This window comes from Cygnus olor, chromosome 12, assembly GCF_009769625.2.
Source record: "Cygnus olor isolate bCygOlo1 chromosome 12, bCygOlo1.pri.v2, whole genome shotgun sequence".
In the NCBI taxonomy this organism is placed as follows: Eukaryota; Metazoa; Chordata; class Aves; order Anseriformes; family Anatidae; genus Cygnus; species Cygnus olor.
In genome coordinates this window covers 1,309,299-1,328,423 of record NC_049180.1, presented here as the reverse complement: position 1 = coordinate 1,328,423, position 19,125 = coordinate 1,309,299, and the positions used below count along the sequence as shown (strand labels likewise).

The following is a 19,125-nucleotide window of genomic DNA, read 5'->3' as shown; positions in this document are numbered from 1 at the left end:
GACGGAGCCTGCAGCAGGGGAGCGGGATGGCAGTGGCTATAGCACTGGGCGAACAGCAGGTGGCTGCTGCTCCAACGCGTGGTACAGCAGCACGCTGCCTGCCGCCGGTTAAGCGAGCGAAGTGTGGCAAGAAAGGCTACGCAAGCTGGTGCTGCTCAGACACTGGGCTCTCAGACTGGGAGGAGAGAAAATGCTCAACGCACCGGTCCTATGTTTCCAAAGCTTCTGGTAGGGCAGCGAGGAATTGCAGCAAGCAGGAACCGACGGGCCTTCGAGATCACCTCCACGGGATCCCCCTGAGGAACAGACGAGATGAGGCACAGCCGAGCCACCAGCGGTGTCACTCAGCGCTCAGCCCCTGCCTCCAGCAGGGGCACAGGGACCACCAGGCTCTACCCGTGGCCTAGGCACAAGCTGAGCAGATCATTCGCTCAATGGCTCCATCCATTCTAAGGCCCCGTACAAGTAGGACGGCAGCGGGGCAGCTGAGGGTTCAGGCACCAGCAGCGCCTGCAGCCCCTCACCCCAGGCTGGGAACAAGCTGCCTGCCTGCAAAGGCATCTCCACGCGATCCCACCGCTTCGTACAGGAGAGCGAGAACAAGAGGGATGCTGCAAGCAGCAGGGGGAAGGGAAAATGGATAGGATTCACAGTTAGGAGAGGAAAAAGAGACTGAGCTTCACTCACGTGTTCCGCAGGGTCTGGGCCTTGTCCCACCTGCTCAGCCTGGGGCAGCTCCTTCCCTTCCACAAAGAGCTGAAGCAGCTGGATGTAGAGGTCGAGCGCCACGTAGAGGAAGAGCTGCTCTCTAGCAAGCAGCTCCTGGTCAAAGCCAGGGGTGAGGCTATGGGAAGTCACACACGTATCCAGTCAGTGCCGATTCCACCTTAGTTTCTAACAGCAAGACACGAGGTAAGTTCAGGTAGTGCTCCCGCTGCCATCTATTTCACAAGTCCCATTGTGTGCAGGGCCACCCCCTGCCAGGAGCAATAACACAGCCTAGGACACTTCCATTTGAAGCTCAAAGATGAAGGGAAACTTCTAGCAAAAGAGACGGGGGGTTTCTAAAATAGTAGCCCTGCCATGATCCAGTGTTCTCTCCTGCACAGCTAACGTAGGAGCTCAGCTCACCAACAGGCCAGCTGCTGCCCATGCCAGCCACCACCCACATCCTCCCTCACAAGCACGTTCCTTCTGAAACCAGCAGGACATTCGTTACCTGTAGAACGCAAGAGGCAAGAGCCGGCTGTGGCAGTCGGAGGCTGCACTGTGCAGGACAAAGTATTTTCTGGAGCCTGTAACAGCCAGAGAGAAGCACTAAGCATCTGCAGTGGTCCTCATGCTACCTCGTGTACTGCTACAGCAGCGCAGGGGCTGCACAGCTTCCTCCCAGCCCACACTAAACCCTGACACTTGGGTGCGGTGATCCTGAGGGAAGACAGCTAGAAGACAGCTGTTCCCTCTTAGGCTTTCTCTACCAGATGAAACAATACCGAGTTTCAGCCAGCTCTAATCATCAGCCGGGTCACCGTACCGTCGGGTAGAAGCAGGATGTTCTCAGCCTTTACTGAAGCAACTTTTTTTTCCCCATGCAGCTCACAAAGGCCCAACAGTTCCTCCTTACAAAGCACATTCATTAATCAAAGAGAGCATTACTGTCCAGCACTAAACCTCAACTTTCCATCCCTTGGAGGCAGGACTCGCTCACCTTTTTCTGCTGACTGGAAGAGAAGTGGCCAGGACGCGCCCCTCTCTTCCAGGCATTGCAAAATCTCCAGTGACCATTCCAGAGAGGTCTGAAAATCCACGCCCTCCTGGGTGTCAGAAAGGATAGATCACCTTAGGTTTTAGTTGCATCAAAGCAGAGCAGAAGTCCCAGTAAGAGATCACACACATGACATGCTCTATTAAAGGACCTTCAGGAATTTAGCCCAAGCCTTTCCCCTCGCCTGGGGGCCTGGGTTCCTCCCTGGGCTATCAGGCACTTGTGCAATGCAGGCGCTTCATCACAACAGGGGCAGGGGAAGCAGTATGGGTGTGCTGGTGACAAACTGGTTGCTCACTTCCTAGCTGTGCTCCACAAAGTCCCTGCAAGTCCTGCACCTACCCCTACTCGCCTGTAGCAGACTTTTCCCCTCTAACGTCTCCAGTGACAGCAAGCCTTGGGAGGGTTTTTCGCATTGCTCATTTTACTTGGAACAACCTCCCCTATCTGTTTGCTCAAGATATTTCTTTCCTCAATGACTCTTCCTCCAGACTCCCCCAATGAAAGACGACGAGATCAAATGATTATTTTTAGCATGAATCTGCTCCCCAATCCAATCTGCTAGCTGACTACACCAACGGTTGCACTTCAAAGCTGAGAAGGCAGCAAAGGGAAAAAGACAAACGCATTCATAGGCAGGAGGGTGCTTAGGGCAGAGAGCTGCTGAAAGAAACTTGTGGTCTTTGCTCTTCCATTTTGTAGCACTAAATCATTTGGAAACCCGTGTTCCTCCTTGTTAGGGACTCTTCTGTTGTGAAATTCCGTGCGTGCTTCTGGCCTGAGGAAAAGCGTCTTACAACAAACGTGCAATGCTACACAAACGCCAAGAGATAGATAAGAGGTTCCGGCGCTACCTGGAGGTGTAAAGTCTGAGCAGGAAACTGAGAATAGTAAGCCATTCAGAAATAAAAGCTCCTGTAGTGACAGGGAACGTAACGTCAGATAGAAGGAAATACACATTCAATCTGATATGAACAGAAGGGCTTTCAGCAGGCTCTGTCTGGGACGCTGCAGATCCCTTCCTTCTGGCAGAACAAGCTACCAGCCTTCTCAGTACTGGTACAAAGCATTTTTAGGCAGCGCACCGAGCCGATCAGATGTATTTAGTGCCATGAGAATTCCCTGAGGGCTGAATTTACCTTTGGTGCTATTTTTGCTGAGATGAGATCCATGAGTGAGAAGAACAGCAGCGAAACAAGAAGCTGCAAGGGAAAGAGAGTACCTGTTAGTTGTATCCGCGGCGATGACTCAGAACTCACACTTTCCAATCAGGAAATAACATTTCACCAAGTACGTCCAGGATAGACCTGGACGAACTACAAGCATTGCTGCTCCTTCCAGGTGAAGGAAGTGCATTTGAAGAAGAGAGACTGGGGCCTGACTTGGTTCATTGCTTCTAAGGGTAAATTCCACACTAAATTCACAGTTTTTCAAAGCAAGGCTCGCTGCAGTCAGCAGTTCAGCCAACAAATGGCAAATTCTACCAAATACAGGGAAAACTAAGTAAGCTACCATAGATGTAAACCTGGAGGCGAGCTAATCTTGGTCCATGCATGCTACCAGCAGATGCTGTGCAGCCTCCTACCTCAGCAAGTGCATTGCAATCCTGCCCTGCCACATGTTACTGCTTTTCCGGATCCTTACAACTGAAATCAAAGGATGCAGTTCTGTGACCCTGGGAATTTAACGTAACACTTTTATTTGTGCTGCTAACCAAGCTGTAAAGCTCAACCTCCTTTCTTTTCGTGTCTCTTTCTGAGAAAAGAGAGGGCAGAGCCAGACAGCAAGCTACGTGCATGGCACAGGACCGTGTGCACATGCACAAAAGTCAGGCCAAGGCAGAGAAAAGAGCAGCAAGAGACCTTACACTTCAGGCGAAAATCTTCCGGAGGCACAGACTGCTGCATGTGGGTGAATCAAACAAAAGGGAGTGGCACATGCAGAACGACTGGGCTCTTTGGATTTAACCGCAGTGCCTCATTCCCCAAGGTGGCTGATCCCACGACACTGCCCCTTCTGACTTAGCAAGATTAGCATTTTAACACTGCCTGTCACCTGGAGGGATTTGATTTGGCATCTGACCTCACACTCGTCCTGTTTGTGAGGCCAAGTCCCCACCACAGACAGATCTGGGGAATTCCACCAAAACCGGAGCAGTAGCTGAGGGTCTGACCCGAAGGCTGAGCACCAGGCAGCCAGTGTGATCTGCTGGGACCCGTTACACTCAGCCCTCCCGCTGCTCTCATTCTACTGGTGCCCTCCTCCTATCTTAAGGAAGATTTCTGAGGTGAAAGCTGTCATTATTTCACCTGTACTAAATGCACCTATCACCTCGGTGAGATCGGTTTCTGACTAACAGCTTTTGGCTCTAGACCAGTATAAACAACGGTGGAGTCAATCCCACGGCAAGAAGAGCAGCTACCGCAACTGCTGCCCTGAGGATTAAAACTTAGGAGTAAATAGTAAGGCACGGGTTCAGCATGAACAAGATTTACCTGTGAATTTCTCAATACAGAGACACTCCCCATACTGAGCTCTGGTCCCTGCTATCCCCTGAAGATCAACACACCCCTGGCAGAGCAGCAGCACAACTTCCTTCTCAGCAGAAGGCTTCAGAGAATTCCTGTGCACAGACGGCCTGAGCCATGGTGAAACAGCAGACGTGTTCCTGGAGCATACCTGGGAATCCCCCGGGAGTCTTTTCCCTAGGATTCCCAGAACACCTGCCCAGAGCCCTTCAGATGCCTGCACTCCTGTTTCACAGCCACTTTCTGCATCTCCTTCGCCTTCCAACCAAGATGCCTCAACTAAAATTAACGAGGACAGCTCCTTTGTCAAAAGGAGAAGTGATTCTAGTGTGCCATGGACTGAGCTCTCAATCTCTGCAGCACTCTCTCCATCTTCGTTTATTTTTTAAAGCAGCAATTTAATAATCCTCCTTAACTTCACAGAGAAACCAATATCGGAGTCAAACTTTAAATTTGAAAAAACTTTGCCTCTAGGATAAATATTTAGTATCTGGTAATCTACAGCTACATTCTATCAACTAGCCACCAGCAAGATTTCACAACAAGGTTTACAATTTCTCAGTTCAAGATATTCTACTTCTAGTTTTAAGTGTAGAGAACAGCAGACATTTAAAATGTGTCCAGTCTTGCCTGCTCCGTGTCAGTCCCCAGCCTCTTCAGTACGTTTCTCTCTCTTCCACGTGGTGACTGCTGTTGAATGGTGCAGTGGAGGAAGGCAGCAGAAATCCAAGGAGGGCCAGAGAGAGGAAAAACCCCTCCTGAAGAAAGGAAGCTAAGAAACAAAACCAGCATGACATAGTTTTAGATAAAGAAGCATAGCTGTAAATGAGGAGATTTACGGGCTTTGGCAAAGGGCATAAATTTGTGACCGGGACAAAAAAAAGTAATTTTTCTCCCCGAGTTTTTCCCTATTGTTGAATGCTACTTGGAGAGTTTGCAGAAATAAAGGGAAGTCTAGCAACAGACAGCAGCCTTCCCCAATCTCTTTTATCACAGGCTGGGCAGGTAGGTAGCTGTATACACTACTACAGAATCATATGGTTACTGCCTGCAATCATCTGCAAGGAGATTCTTACACTGAATTCCCAGCTTTTAGTGAAAAGCTGCAGGACACTGAACAGACAGCAGATTTACCACATGGGAAATGACACAGAGGGAAGGATACAGCAGAGAAGCAGTCAGTAGTTTCAGGAGACCAGAGATTGACCAAATCCAGGGTGTGAAACCAAATCCAGGGTGTGAAGGGTGCGGCAGCTTCAGGGAATGACTCAACACTGTGCTAAAGGCTATTTCCAGTGTTTGTCTAACAGGGAGTCTGCCTTCCAATCTCCTCTAAAAAGATTCTCTTCTCTTTATGGTGAAACACTCTGACCCACATTACACAAAAGGCCAGACTAAATGATTATAATGACCCGTTCTGAGTTTAAACTCTACAAAGGAATCTGTATGTAGCTGTCCTACAAGCCTCAGACCGCACTAGCATTTCACAGTGCCTGCTGAACCCCAGCCTGTCTCAGAGAACAGGCTTCCTGCGTGCTGATCCATCACAGCCAAGCTACCTCGCAGCAGGTTCTCCTGCCTGCAGCTCCACATTCAGGTTCCTCATACACACCCCGTAGCTGAGGACTGGCATTCCCTCAGTCTTCCCAACTCTTCTGCAAGCGGAGCCCCGAAGAGTCTCTTCCACTGACAGCAAAGTATTGGCTCCAACCGTGGCCACCAGAGCTAGGGAGAAAGCCAGAAACCAGCAGCATTAGTGGTGGCATACTTGGTAGCTGTTTGTAATAAGGTGTGCAAGCTATCTCAGCCAGCTACCGAGAAACAATTTTTTTTTTCCCCCCTTAATAGAAAAGCCCAAGACGTACATACATACATAACTAACATGAGAAGTTTCACATCCTGGAAATGCAAACTGAGTTATATATGAAAAAAATATGAGCAGATACCACTGCAGAGAAAAGCACAATGGGACATTTGGCTTGACTTGTTGTTAGAACATCATTGACCGCTTCTGCTGATTCTTCACAGTCCAAGCTGGCATTCAGCAGGCCCTGGAAGAGGATATAATACAAGATGACTACACACCTATGTCTTTGCTGCTCTGAAGTACCTCCCAAACCCAAATGTAAACTAATCAAAAGTAACTGTAGGGGTCAGCATGGCCCAGCAAAAGGAATGTGTTCAACAGCTTCTCTTCCCCCCCTCCCACACACACACTTTGCTGCACTGTATTAAAATTAGTCTCTACCATTACTTCCTCCTATTAATTCTTTTCACTTCCCTGGACTACTGCTCGTCTTTTTGTAATTTACACCAACAATTCTCAAAACAGCTGTGAAAGGAGCACATCTCACTGCTAAGAATAGCGTACATAGCCAGGTATCTTGTAAAGGAACGTCTGCTCTGGCTAGCAGGAACAACAGAGCAGAACGACGAAAGCAGGAGTTACCCTGAAGAAGTGGGCGGTGATGTCGTAGGGAAGCGCGTACCCTCTGGAACAGACGTTCTTCTGTGGCAAGATGAGGAGAGAAAAAGTTTGAATGCCTCTTAAATTCTGTCATAAACCCATGTTTAAAGATCTTTAGCTAGAGCATTTGCCAACAAGAAGTTGTTTGGCTAGCCACACATACCAGCTCAGAGTTTACAAAATGAAAAAAGTCTTCACAGTCCAACGTTGTTTTCTTTCCCTTCCGACAAGTCATGATCAGAGTGGATGCAGGGAGCCCTACCAGAATCCTTAGGCAGGAGAGAAAAACAAAATCAAAGCTGCCATCAAGAAGAGAATCTGGCTCCACACTCTCAGGACACGAGACTTTGATATTCAGGAGAGTTTGTGAGTATGTCAGACATGACAGAGCTCAAACATGTTGACAGAAACTGTACCAGGAATTTTTCCTGTTGACCAGGAAGGAACTTGCATTTCAACGAGATATACTGACCACTTTCAAAGATATTATCTATGGATCAAAAACAGAAACGCACTCTTAAGTTACAGCAGCAAGTAATTTAATGATGGTTAATACAAGTGACGGCATTAACGGTGCTGCTGGCTGTAAACAGAGTCCAGGAAGATGTGTGGTCTTTGAAATCCAGTCTAGTGACAGGGGCAACTTTTAACCCACGATGGCACACAAACCCATTTAAACTACGTGGGTGCTACGGAATAAACATCCCTTGCACAGCTGCTACCAGGACTCCGTCATTTCCACTTGCAGTGGGATCTGAGGGGAGGCTACCTGACTGCACGAGCACACAACATAATTCCTCTGAACAGCAGATCTGGTCAAGGTATTCCCAGCCGTTCACATCTGCATTTACCTTCTGTGCAACAGCAGCTCCTGCTGCCTCCACAACTGCTCACCCAAAGCAGAGTCGTGCTTTCTGTCTTTCAATCTTTCCTGAAGAATCTTAAACAGGAAGTGTCTCTTGGCATCCAAACAGCCCGAAAGCAGCTTTCGCCTACAGCCCAGCTCAAGTACCATCTCCTAAACGAGGTAGGGCAGGAAAAAACAGTGTTTATCAGGGCTACACATTAGTTTGCACTCAAACCCCCTATGATTCTCCAAAGTAATTCAAAGAGCTCAATATCAGTCTATTTCCACACCGCTGCCCACATCTGAGAACTGAGTATCGGCCTTACTTACACGGACATTTTAGGAAAAATCTTTGCCTGAACAGATTCAAGGATTGAACGCACAGATACGCATTAAAATCTGAAATCACCTGCAACTTGCAAAGAATATCAGGATTCACTGACATCTTCAACTGGCCGTAGCTACCCAGGTCCAACCTGAAATGAAGAGACATTACCGGGTAACTATCCCTTTTAGGCCAGAAAGGGAACATAATTCAAAGAAAAAAAATAATCAAATGGCTTCACATGAGCATAAACGTCTAATATCAACATTCCTTAAATAAGCTGTAGATGTAACTCTCCTTTAGCCCTTCCCCTCCTTATTTTCCAGCTTCAGCCACTTCCTCAAGGGCATCGATGCTTGTCTGGCCAAACAAATCTGAATACAATTCGACGTAAAGCCAGACAAAGTAGGAACTATCTGTAAGTTCAGCCCCAAACCTGTCACCTAAAGCAAGACGCAAAGACCAGTGAATCATGCAGAGAAACCTCCCAGCTTTCACATGCAGCCAGACCTGTGAGAAGGGAATCACTTCCACTCAGGAAAACATAGCCCCACGTAAGACAAGTTCACAGCTCCTAGCTTGCAAGGTCATTAGCAGAACTATTGCTTCTGCAGAACTGCAAGTCGTGAAACAGAATACCTCTGTGAGAAATCCAGAATGGTGTTGATAATAATGCCACATGCCTTTTCCAGGTCTCCATCACAGCCACCAGAAGCAGAAGGTGCTGGAAGATACCACTGATAGATAGCCCAGTAATGGAAATCCTGTCTGCAATATTGAAAGAGAAAATAGGGAACCATTAAATTGCTGTGATAGATTTCCTTTACCTTACTATAAAAGGAAGTTCAAGCACCAAGTCACGTGGAGTGACAGACACAAGCATGCAAGTAAGTGCCAATATAAGTAAAGCCATCCACCAGACGCCACATGTCCAGATGACAGCTCTCTTGCTTCTGGAAACAGGGAGGTTTTATGAAAAGTCACGTGGAAGGACTGCATATGCAGGCCAGAGGTCATCTTGGTGAACTTCCTCAAGGTAAAACACACAGCTCACTCCAGCATTGTGTGAACTTTGCAATTCATTGCTTTAGCCTGTAGTGGACAACAGGCATGTGTGCCCCACTGCAGCTTTCTTATTTACTTTTGTTGTTAACCTCCTGGTCTTCAAGGCTTTTTCCTAATCTGAGTGGGAAAGACTCTTGAACTAGTCCCACTATAATCTGGGATTAAAACATCTCTGCACTTACCTTTCTGAAGCAGAAAGAATATCCTTTTCAGGGTGCACTTCTAGTTCCAAGAGCAGCCACTCTCTGAAAGATAACTGGGAGGAGAAAAAAAAACAAAAAAACAATTTAGATAAGAGAGCAGATCAGCAAGGCAAGTAACTTGTGCAGAACAGCTGCCTTCTTTCCAAAATAAAATAAATCCCACCTTCACCTGTATCCAGACACAACCCAGTGCAGACTAAGATATTAAACTGGAGGCATCAAGCCAAGGACGTTACAGTACCATTTCCCTTGCAAGAAATCTAAGATAAAAACCTACAGGAATCTAGAAATTTACTGAAAGCAAGTCCATTGAGAATCTCGTTCACAAACACACCCCTTTGGCATTCCCAAAAATGCCCACGTTCTTAAAGTGTAGATACTAGAACGAACACAGGTTATTAGAAACATACTTGAAAATGAACAAAGAGCAGCATAGGCAGGCTGGTATAAGCATCAGAGAAAGGTTAGAATGCAAAGGTATTTTAGTCCCGTACTTTAAACTAGCAAAGCGCATGGAATCATTCTAATAATATGACAAACTCCTCTGCACAAACTGGTTTTTACATGAACTGGGTTAAAAAAAAGCAATCCTGTCAAATCAGATATAATGCAAGGATGGTATAAAGAGAATATCTGATATGCTAACCTGCTTCATAGCACGGCAGAGCCAAACAATCCAAGATACACAAGTGGTTCTGGAGAACACCGACATTTAGACAAAGCATCAAAAACACTAGAAAGTATTTTCAGTGACTTGAGTCATCATCACTTTGTGCACTGCACACAGTGGGAAGCTGAGGTGAGGGACAGGCCTTTTCTCTACAGCTCCTGATAATTTTCTTGTTGTATACTGTATCACGCCAAGGCTTCAAGTTTTGCCATAAACAGGACAGAGAAGCTTCACCTCAGGTTATCTATTTCTGCCTTTTCATCATCACCATCGAAATCTACAAATAACACTGAGTACATGACGTAGCACACATCACGTCTCCCCATTGTCATACCAACTTTTCAGATATCAGATTTTTTACACAAAGCTTGTATCAGCAAAAAGGAAATTGTAAAGGGGAGATCTGAAAAATGAGAGTCCCAGCATGAACTTAAGGCACGGGAAATATTTTTACCTGGAATGCTTTTTCCTTCAAGAGCTCTTGAAACCGTGCTTGCTTCCATAAACAGAGGCTGGCTCTTCTGTAGTTTAGAGAGGGGCACGACAGGGAACTCCAATTTAGGTCAGCTTTACCGTCCTCACACGTGATTCCCCGGGCTTCCAAGCTCAGCCGTGGTATAATGTACTGCAACTGAAATAAAGGCAGAAAAATTCTGCACTTTTCCACAAAAAACAACAACAACAAAAAAAAAAAAACACTGCAACATCTGTTTGTCTGAAACTGCCAAACAAGCAAATACACAAAACGGTAAAGTAGTAGGGTGTCAAGATGCATTTTTATGTAGCTTTCTTTGTACAAGTTATAGTTTCACGGGAGTCTGCAGCGGGAAGTTGAACTGAGACTGATTTTTCTCATGAGCAATAGCAAAACATTTATTCCTTTTACCTTTTTAACAAGGCTAGGAGGAACCAAGGCACATAAGTCATCATGAGAAAAGGATGGAAACTTGCACATCAGATAAGATACTGCTGTAGTGCAAAACCTGATCAAGAAAGAGAGAGAATTCAGTTATCTGGCTGGTTCAGTCATCCCTCTTCCCATTCACAAAAGTTCAAAGTCAAAGCAAAGATCAAGTTTTAAAAGTAGTTTTAACCACCATGTTCAAAACCCGTTCGCTTTTGGGGTCATTTCTATTTATGTGCTCCCAAAACCAAGCACATTAATGGCATGAATCACCAGCGACTAAACCAGACCTTTGAGATCACCCAGTCAGTCCTTTCTCCAGCAAGCAACAGTCATCGGGACGCTATTTCACGTGGGTTCACCATCAGCCTGTTTCTCTGTGTAACGCCTCTATGCAGCACCTACACCTAAACACGCTCTGGAAATCCTCCGCAAGAACACGGGAGCTTTCCCAGCACCCCTCCTGTGCCAAAGCTAAGCCATTGCCCAGGGAAGCAAGCACGTGGGGGATGTGCGACCTCACCTCATGCAGAAGGAGAACGATTCTTTCGTCCTGCACACCAGCAAGCAGCTCCAGTACTCAGAAATGGAAAGGACCCTTTCAGCAACAGGCTGAGAAATCCCCAAATCAGCTTCCATTTCAGGAATTAAAGACCTGGATTCACTTAAATGGATCACAAAAGCAGCGAGTCCTAAAATATGAGCATCGTTCAGGGAAGGACCCTGCAAGACAAACAAAAGAATCGGAGAAATAGATGAATCTCACTGGTAACAAAACAGCCATTTGCAGAAAAATCTCAGAATTAATCAAGTAGCAAAACACTGCATCTGCCCATCGAGCAATTCCGTGCAATGATACCAATTGATACCAATTCAGCAGATGAGAGGCACCAGGTAAATTAAGCATGTTCTTCCTTCCTTCCTTTTATCAACCTGCAGCTAAATTTGTACATTTCTGTAACAGAGTAACTTGGAGCAACTAGCTGTAATTTCAACCCAGCAGAATTCGAAACTCTCAAGACTTTTTAGCTTCCATGACAGCTAATCTGGTCTATCAGACTTTTAATTTCTCACTTTCAGTATCACTGAGTAAAGGAAAATAAAATCAACAGTTCTTTAAAAGAAAGCCACGCACTGCTGCAACTCAGATTTGGGGTCTTACTTTTATTTTTAAAAGGGGTTTCTAGTGAAATATTCAATATGGAAGTTTGGGAAATAAGCATCCTACTATTTTTCTTTTGGATCCATTCATAGCCTGGTTTATTTTAGCTTCCATTAAAATACATCTCAATGAATTAACCTGCTACAGCAGCACTTCTGCAGGAAAACATTTAGCTCACGTTCCTAAGATCAAGTCCAGACTATTTTTCTGAAATGAGAAATTTTGGAAGCCTGAAAACTAGTGAAGTCCCTTCACGATGCAGTCCAGACAGGTACATGCCTCACAGCTCAGGAAATGGAGCCAGGCTAGCCTTTAGCACACTATAACCATAGGATTCTTGCTTGGAAAACTAACCTGGTGATAAATAAGCTGACAGAGCCTGCCCAGAAGGGCAGGTATGAGACTTCTGTGTCCACATATCATCTTCACAAACAAGGAGAGACATGGGCCCTGCCTGTAGAAAGGTAAAAACCACATGCTGATTTTACTGTTTTTCTTTTATCACTAATACAGTAAGAGTTTTCTTTTTTTTTTTTAATGGTTAGACACAATGAGCCTGAGCCATACTTGTCCATAAATACAAGATAATTATAATTCCATTTATAGGCTCAAAGAAAGTATCATTTTTAGAGCATCTGAGCTAAGGACCTCTATAAAGGCACAAACTCCACCAGAGCCCTGCATCAAATAACTGACTATATAGTCAAAGAAGAGTTCTGAAATGACATCAAGGGGAGGAGGAAATCGCGCCTGGGGCAAAGACAGCTTTTTCAGACAGAGAGCACAATGTGAGCAGAGGCAGAGCAATAAACGGGAACATAAAACAAAGCAAGCGTAGAAAAGAAGCAATATGACAAGGTCCCTGTTAAAAAATAAAGGAAGGGAAGGGCTTTCCTATGGAGCATTCCCGCTTAGCTGACAGAAAACAAACCATCTTCAGAGGATATTGGATGGGGGGTTGGGTTTAGAAATAATTTCCTGGAATGCTCTTGTTCATCATTGTTCCTTTTTGTGTGGGTTTGCAACGCAGATTCACCTACACTCCTGTGTCACCAGGGCAAACTACTAGAGAAGAGAGGTAAAGATGCACTGGTTGCCGAAGCGTGCTGCACTCCAGAGAGGCAGCTACCCAGCTCAACACCGTCAGCAGCTGGGATCCCAGGCAGTTTGTCAGTACACTGGTGTTTTCCAACAAAGCAATTTCCACTGACATGTTGACTGTTAACATTGACAGACTTCTGTCACATCATGAAGGAGACGGCATTAATAGAGTCCTTCCAAAGAAGGCTCACAGTGAAGGATGAGTGCTACCTTTCCCTCCTCCTATAGCTCATTTAGGCCAGAGTCAAACCGAATCACTTGCAGGGGGAAGAGGAGAAGGAAGATGGAGAGAAAGCGTATCAGGCTGCTCTTCCTGTGCCCATAGCACTTATGTCTCACTCATTTTGTATTAGATACGGCATCAGGGATGAAGAGTGAGGTGCCTGAATCTGCAAAAATCACTGAACGTGCCAAAAAGACCCCTGTGCACCCTGTCAGAAGACAAACATTCCTCTGATCTTTAGTGTCAGCCAGCAAGTAATTACCAGACAAAAGGAAAAAAGTTTGCTTCATTCCCCATCCCTCACCGCTGAGCTGAAAGCACCAACCTAAGCACGTAGTATTTGCAGAAAGTTTTAATGCACTGTCACAGAGAACAAAGCAGAGCCAAGCGCCACCTTTTTTCTGAAGAAATCAGTAACAAAAGAGGAGAAGTATGTTTTATTTACACTTGCACATCAAAGTGCATTAGTTCTTAGATTACTAAACTCAGAATAAAGCAGCCTGCTACTCCCAGTCTGGCACAGTAGGTATGAACAACCAGAAGTCCCTCCTGGCCCCTAGACAAATGTTGGAATTATAGTGTATTAACTAGTTTTCATTTCCCTGCTCTTTTACTTGCATCTTACCTGTCAGGAGGGTTAAAGTAGGAAGCAGCAATTAGGTTTTGGCAGAAAGATGTCAGCAGAAGATCAACAACCTGGAACAAGAGACACTGCTATTTCCTCCTCGTTGGGCTGGATATCTAGATCTAGTTTTGTGCTCTGTATACTTTATGTTTTCCAACATTAAAACAAAGGAGACAAATCTGTAAATGGTATTTCACCACCATAAGTTTTACAGATCCACTGGCACTAATAAGAGATGGAAAGTTAAGCCCATAACAGCCCAGGAATAATCTCAACATACAATGAATATCTAGGCAAGTCTGGTGAGGAAAGCCAAGCTCATCACAGGATTGCTCTAATAGATTCTATCTCTAGATCTCTCCACCAGACATCCAACAACTTCAAGGAGGTTAAAACACAGGTAAGAGTCTGTGCAGGGCACTACAAAGCAGACAAAAGGAGAAGTGTATTTCCTGGTAGCCACAGATAAAGCAACCTTTCTCACGTACTATCCAGATGCCTTTTTACCTACCCAGCCCTACCTATTTCTCATCCCAAGACAGATGGCACTCACACTCTGATGGCAGGGTTCCAGCTTGGGGTCAAAAACATTAACTTGGATTCGAGAATTCAAAGTAGCAGTGTCGTTCTCATCACCACTGTGACCCAAGACACTTGAGAGTCTGTCAGAAATCAAGGCAATCTGTGCTGGCACATCTGCAAGAAAGCAACAGGAGAAGACGAGAGTCAGGACAGAAGGCATGAAAGATTTACAACTCCACATAACAGGAAGAACAAGTGAAATACATACTCTAATTGATCAGAACCCAAATTATGCAATGGAAACCTTTAATGAGCAAAAAATGTCAGCTGGAACATAGTGATCATCACCCTCATTTTAGAAGACAACATTAATTTTTCCTCGCAGTACTATTATGAACACACATCGAGAACCATTTTTCACACCAAAAAGGAAAAGCCTTCAAAAGGCAGGGGTTCAGGTCACCAGGCAAGTCCAGGAACAAAGCTGCCAAACTTGGCAAAGATGCGTGTGGTAGCAAGCAATCATCACAAAGCTGCAGACCTGAAGTTCCCAACTCAAGCACAGAAATTGTTAGACATGAAAAAAATATATGTATTCATAGCTGGAAGGATACAGATCTGAGAAGGCTGCAGTCTTCAGGTACCAGTGGCAAGTAACTACTGCCATTGCTTTGGCTACCATTAGCCACATTTTATTAATGTAGCTTTTGTAGCAGTCAGTTATGGGTAATTATAACTTGCCTTCCTCCATACCTTCATATTTAGCCTGGTCCACAATCAGCATCCTTAGTTCAGCCAGTTCGGCCTTCAGCTGCTCAACAGGCTCTTTGGAATGGCTGGTCTCCACTTTTGATTCATCTAGACATGTAAGAGAGCAATGCAATACGTTATTCTTACTTCTGTGCATTACATCACTTTATGAAATGTATTCAACAGCCTTTGCATACACTTGCTGCAAAAGCAGAATTTATATACTTTTCTATAAACTGTCACAGACCCCAAACCATCAATCCTTCACACACGCAGCTTTATTTTTACATTCCAGATGTACTACTTGATTAATCATTTACCAGTTTATGCCTCGTTTCAGAACAGAATTCAGTTTTTAGAGACAAATACAGAAAAAAAAAGTCTCCTTTCCGAGTTTCCTTCCTACTTGCTTCAGCTCTCTGCCCCACACAGAAACATTTGTTGTCTTCCAAAGACTGGAAGCAGAATTTCAAAATACAGAAATACTGCAATGCAAACATACTATGTCATCAGCTGCTCCTCCAGCCCGACACCATCTTCAGATGTTACATGTTGCTTTATTTTGTTTGAAAGAAGAAATGAAAGGCAATTCCATTTACCACTAGAAAAGGAGTGCCACCACCAAGAAGCCGCCACAGCACAGCCCCAAAAACCACCCAGTGCAGTTTGTTAGACAGGAAGAGCGTCTCGTACATGGGCCAGAAATAGCTCAACCATGAACAAGAGAAGTAAATGACAAGGTTAAAATTTATAATTGTTATAAACGCATTGTAAAGCAACAACGAATGCTGAGTCACTTTTATGTGCGAGAATGAGCACTAACGAACAGGGCAGGTTTAGAGCTGACCAGTACTCAATCCTGCCCTAAATCCCGTGCCAAAGCCCCAGGGATGGATCAGGACGCAGGGGACAGCAGGGGACACAGAAGAGGCTGGTCAGGATGCAGGGGACACGGATCAGGCTGTGCCACTAGAGGTCACTGGCAATTCAGACTCCTGCAGAGCTCTGGCTGCCCAGCAGGATCCTGCTGATCCCACGAAGGGATTCTTCACTTCTGCTGGTTGCCAGGACAACCTCGCAGCCAGGCTGCTGCATTCCGCGCTTCTGTCACGGCTCTTCCGAGCCACAGCATCCTCAGAAAGCTTCAAACGTCCGGAGTGCCCTGAGCAGGAGTCCATTGCAGACACATCCCTGTACAGGGGTGTATTTACTGCCACCGTGCTGTGGGAACAACCCCTATTCACCAGCCTGACCTTTCATTTTGTACAAACCTGCGCTGAGGACGTTGCCCATTTTAAGCTGCAAGGGTATGAAAAAACCCACTTGCTGAAAGAGATAGGATTGTTCATTGAATAACTATTTCACACATGTTGTGCTGCTAATAGGGCTGCAGGGACGGAATCTGAAATTGTGGGGGCCCTCCCGCCCACAGACATGTAAGGTATGAACCACGATCCCTTTGTTGCTGGCTTCATTCCTAGCCCCTCCTGTCTCCCCAGCTCTCAGCCACGCACAGTGATCTGTTCTTAAAAAGGCACGAGGGTGAGTTCAGACAGCTCCAGTGCCATTACACGAGGGATGGACACAGGTTCACACCCCAGGCTAGCTGGAGCTGACAGGCACTCACTGCAAACGCTGATTCATGCCGATGTCCTGGAGCTAGATTTAAATCAGCTAGCTCAGGCCTCATCTGCAGCCTCAGCACTGCACAGCTCCACACGGACTGCAGAAATCCCACTCAGGCAGGAAAGGCGGAGAAAATAATTACGGCAGTAACTATTTAATACCTCAAGAAGACATAAAGAACATACACATACATATACATACCATTTCCATATAGATTAAAGACCTAATCAGCTGTAACTTTTTGAGAGTTTTTCAATTTATGAGAGCATCAATGGAAACATTAACATTTCTTCAAGCTCATCTGTAAGTAAAATTGTTTTACCTTGTAACATTTTCTCTTTCATAGCACAACAGGCCTGGGTATACGTCGAGTACAAGTTTGAGGGTATTTTATCAGCTCTATAATAAAAAAAGAGACACTTAATATACCATATAAGCATATATTTAATAAAGATGAAGTTTGAATAAGTAGAAAGAACAGCTATGCTATGAAAAATAATTACAGAGGCTCCAAAAAATACAGAGCATCTGAATTATTATTATTATTTTTTAAATCATCACTTGGCATAAGGGCCAGAAATGTATATCCAAGGCTTTCATAGCAAGCATTATAGAAGTATAACACACACTATGCACGGTATACACATGCATTAATACCTATTTCATATATAATATATCTAAGTCACATAACTTACATTCCTATGTGATCATGAGTATTTACACTTCTAAAATGCTAATGTGGAGGAGATCAAAGTTTGACCTCCAATGCTTGCTGGTAAGGAAGAATAATTTAGCAGCTTCTCTTAAAACTTTTAAGTATTTTTTTAAAAAGATTTTTTTTTTGTCAGACTGGAATTACAGGGCAGGATCGAATGTCTCATTTGTAAAAGGCAGCGTTGAGCATTTTTTCTCCATGATGGGTTACAGAGGAATTACTGGATGTAAACCAAAGCCCTCTCTGCAAGGCAGAGAAGAGCTTTTAAACATGCATACAGGACAAGCCTGAGTTCTGAGAGGGGCTGCAAGCACCCTGAAACATTACCCTGTTGTCCCTTAAGAACAGCTCAAGAAGCATTATCACACATTTAATTTCCATCTTCCCCTTCTCCCATATCCTCACCCACAGAGGGGGGAGCTTTACACAGCGGGGCTCATCTTCCTATTGAAGTTTTGTATTCAGCAGCATCCTCCAAAGTTTGCATGAAAATTTACCTGGCCGGCAGTCAGAGGGCTACGTGGTACTCCTTCTAGATAACAGTTTTATCCATGGATATTGGACTAATTACAGAACTGGAGACATTCACCCATACAGATAAGCTACTGCATCCCCAACCTGCAAGCCACAAACGAGTCTGGCCACGAAGCCCTGCCAAAAGGGTTAGCCAAGAGGCAGCATTCCGTAAACAAGGTGTCAAAGCTTCCGGTAATCTAATGGAAAGCCAAACGTTCTGAAGACAAAGTCCAGAAAACAACACTGGGGAGCCTCAATACCTTTTTAAAGAATCTATAAAAGCCATGCACACATCCGGGGTTTTAGGGAGCTGCAAGAGAAAAGCAGGCAGGTTAGGTGCAAATCACCTCTCTACAAACACACTTCTAAGTGGAAGGGTCCAAAAAAAAAAAAAAAAAAAAAGTACTAACCACACGTGGCCTGAGCAAAGCAGGAAGGAACCAAGAAATGTAATATGGTCGCCTGAAAATACTGAGAAAATAAAAGATAGCAAAATATTAACAACGCCAGAGCTGTAACGTGCCATTTCATTACCTCAAAAATTAACCTGGTTCCTGCAAATAAAAAAATATTCATGGTGGCATGAATAACCACAATCAAATCAAGTTCAGATTAGCTAATAATTATTCATTTATTTATTTAATTATAGTATTATAGTAATCGTGGACTTCTCTTGCAGGTGTGCATAAGCCTATTTATTCTCTGCAGAAATAGCCTCAATTTAGATGACTACGGAGGAAGTGAGTAACATGGGAAGAATTTCCTAAATCCTCCTTTGCTGACTTCCTCAATTTTTCTTGTTTTGTTATTTTGATTTGGACTTGGCTTTTTTTTTTTTCCCATTATTATTAAAGTTAAAAGCAAGAAGAATTGAGAAGCACACAGTACCTGGCTTCTATCACAGATGTTGGGATCTTCCTTGTATTTTCAAATATCTGAAGGGCTTTTTCAACGTCACGAAGCGCCTGGCCCTGGGGCTGGCTCACAAGCAACAATGAGAGAAAGATATTGTGAGAAATCAAAGATGACAGCAAACTTCCCTGCTTGGTCTTTCAGGGTTAGTAATAGCTGTCTGTGCTGCGAAGCGACTGAACAAATGCAATTGAATAAC

General features: G+C 44.7%; 1 protein-coding gene across 5 annotated transcripts in view; it reads right to left on the bottom strand.

The window, feature by feature from the left end:
* FANCA (FA complementation group A) overlaps positions 1–19,125 on the bottom strand; it is a 34,814-nt gene that overhangs the window by 497 nt on the left and 15,192 nt on the right. For 4 of the 5 annotated variants that reach the window (XM_040570950.1, XM_040570951.1, XM_040570952.1 and 1 more), the window contains exons 18-42: positions 18,903–18,991; positions 18,425–18,485; positions 18,275–18,324; positions 17,106–17,182; positions 15,161–15,265; positions 14,439–14,581; positions 13,886–13,956; positions 12,291–12,390; positions 11,298–11,497; positions 10,757–10,853; positions 10,325–10,501; positions 9,180–9,253; positions 8,572–8,700; positions 8,017–8,083; positions 7,612–7,778; positions 6,924–7,029; positions 6,743–6,802; positions 6,240–6,344; positions 5,906–6,018; positions 4,924–5,065; positions 2,905–2,967; positions 1,709–1,814; positions 1,220–1,295; positions 688–844; positions 204–296 (exon numbers count right to left, since the gene is read on the bottom strand). In XM_040570950.1, the coding sequence (XP_040426884.1) occupies positions 204–296; positions 688–844; positions 1,220–1,295; positions 1,709–1,814; positions 2,905–2,967; positions 4,924–5,065; positions 5,906–6,018; positions 6,240–6,344; positions 6,743–6,802; positions 6,924–7,029; positions 7,612–7,778; positions 8,017–8,083; positions 8,572–8,700; positions 9,180–9,253; positions 10,325–10,501; positions 10,757–10,853; positions 11,298–11,497; positions 12,291–12,390; positions 13,886–13,956; positions 14,439–14,581; positions 15,161–15,265; positions 17,106–17,182; positions 18,275–18,324; positions 18,425–18,485; positions 18,903–18,991 (2,628 nt within the window). Of the gene's footprint in view, positions 1–203; positions 845–1,219; positions 1,296–1,708; positions 1,815–2,904; positions 2,968–4,923; positions 5,066–5,905; positions 6,019–6,239; positions 6,345–6,742; positions 6,803–6,923; positions 7,030–7,611; positions 7,779–8,016; positions 8,084–8,571; positions 8,701–9,179; positions 9,254–10,324; positions 10,502–10,756; positions 10,854–11,297; positions 11,498–12,290; positions 12,391–13,885; positions 13,957–14,438; positions 14,582–15,160; positions 15,266–17,105; positions 17,183–18,274; positions 18,325–18,424; positions 18,486–18,902; positions 18,992–19,125 lie in introns of all 5 variants that reach the window. The other variant, XR_005823581.1, reaches the window with a different exon arrangement.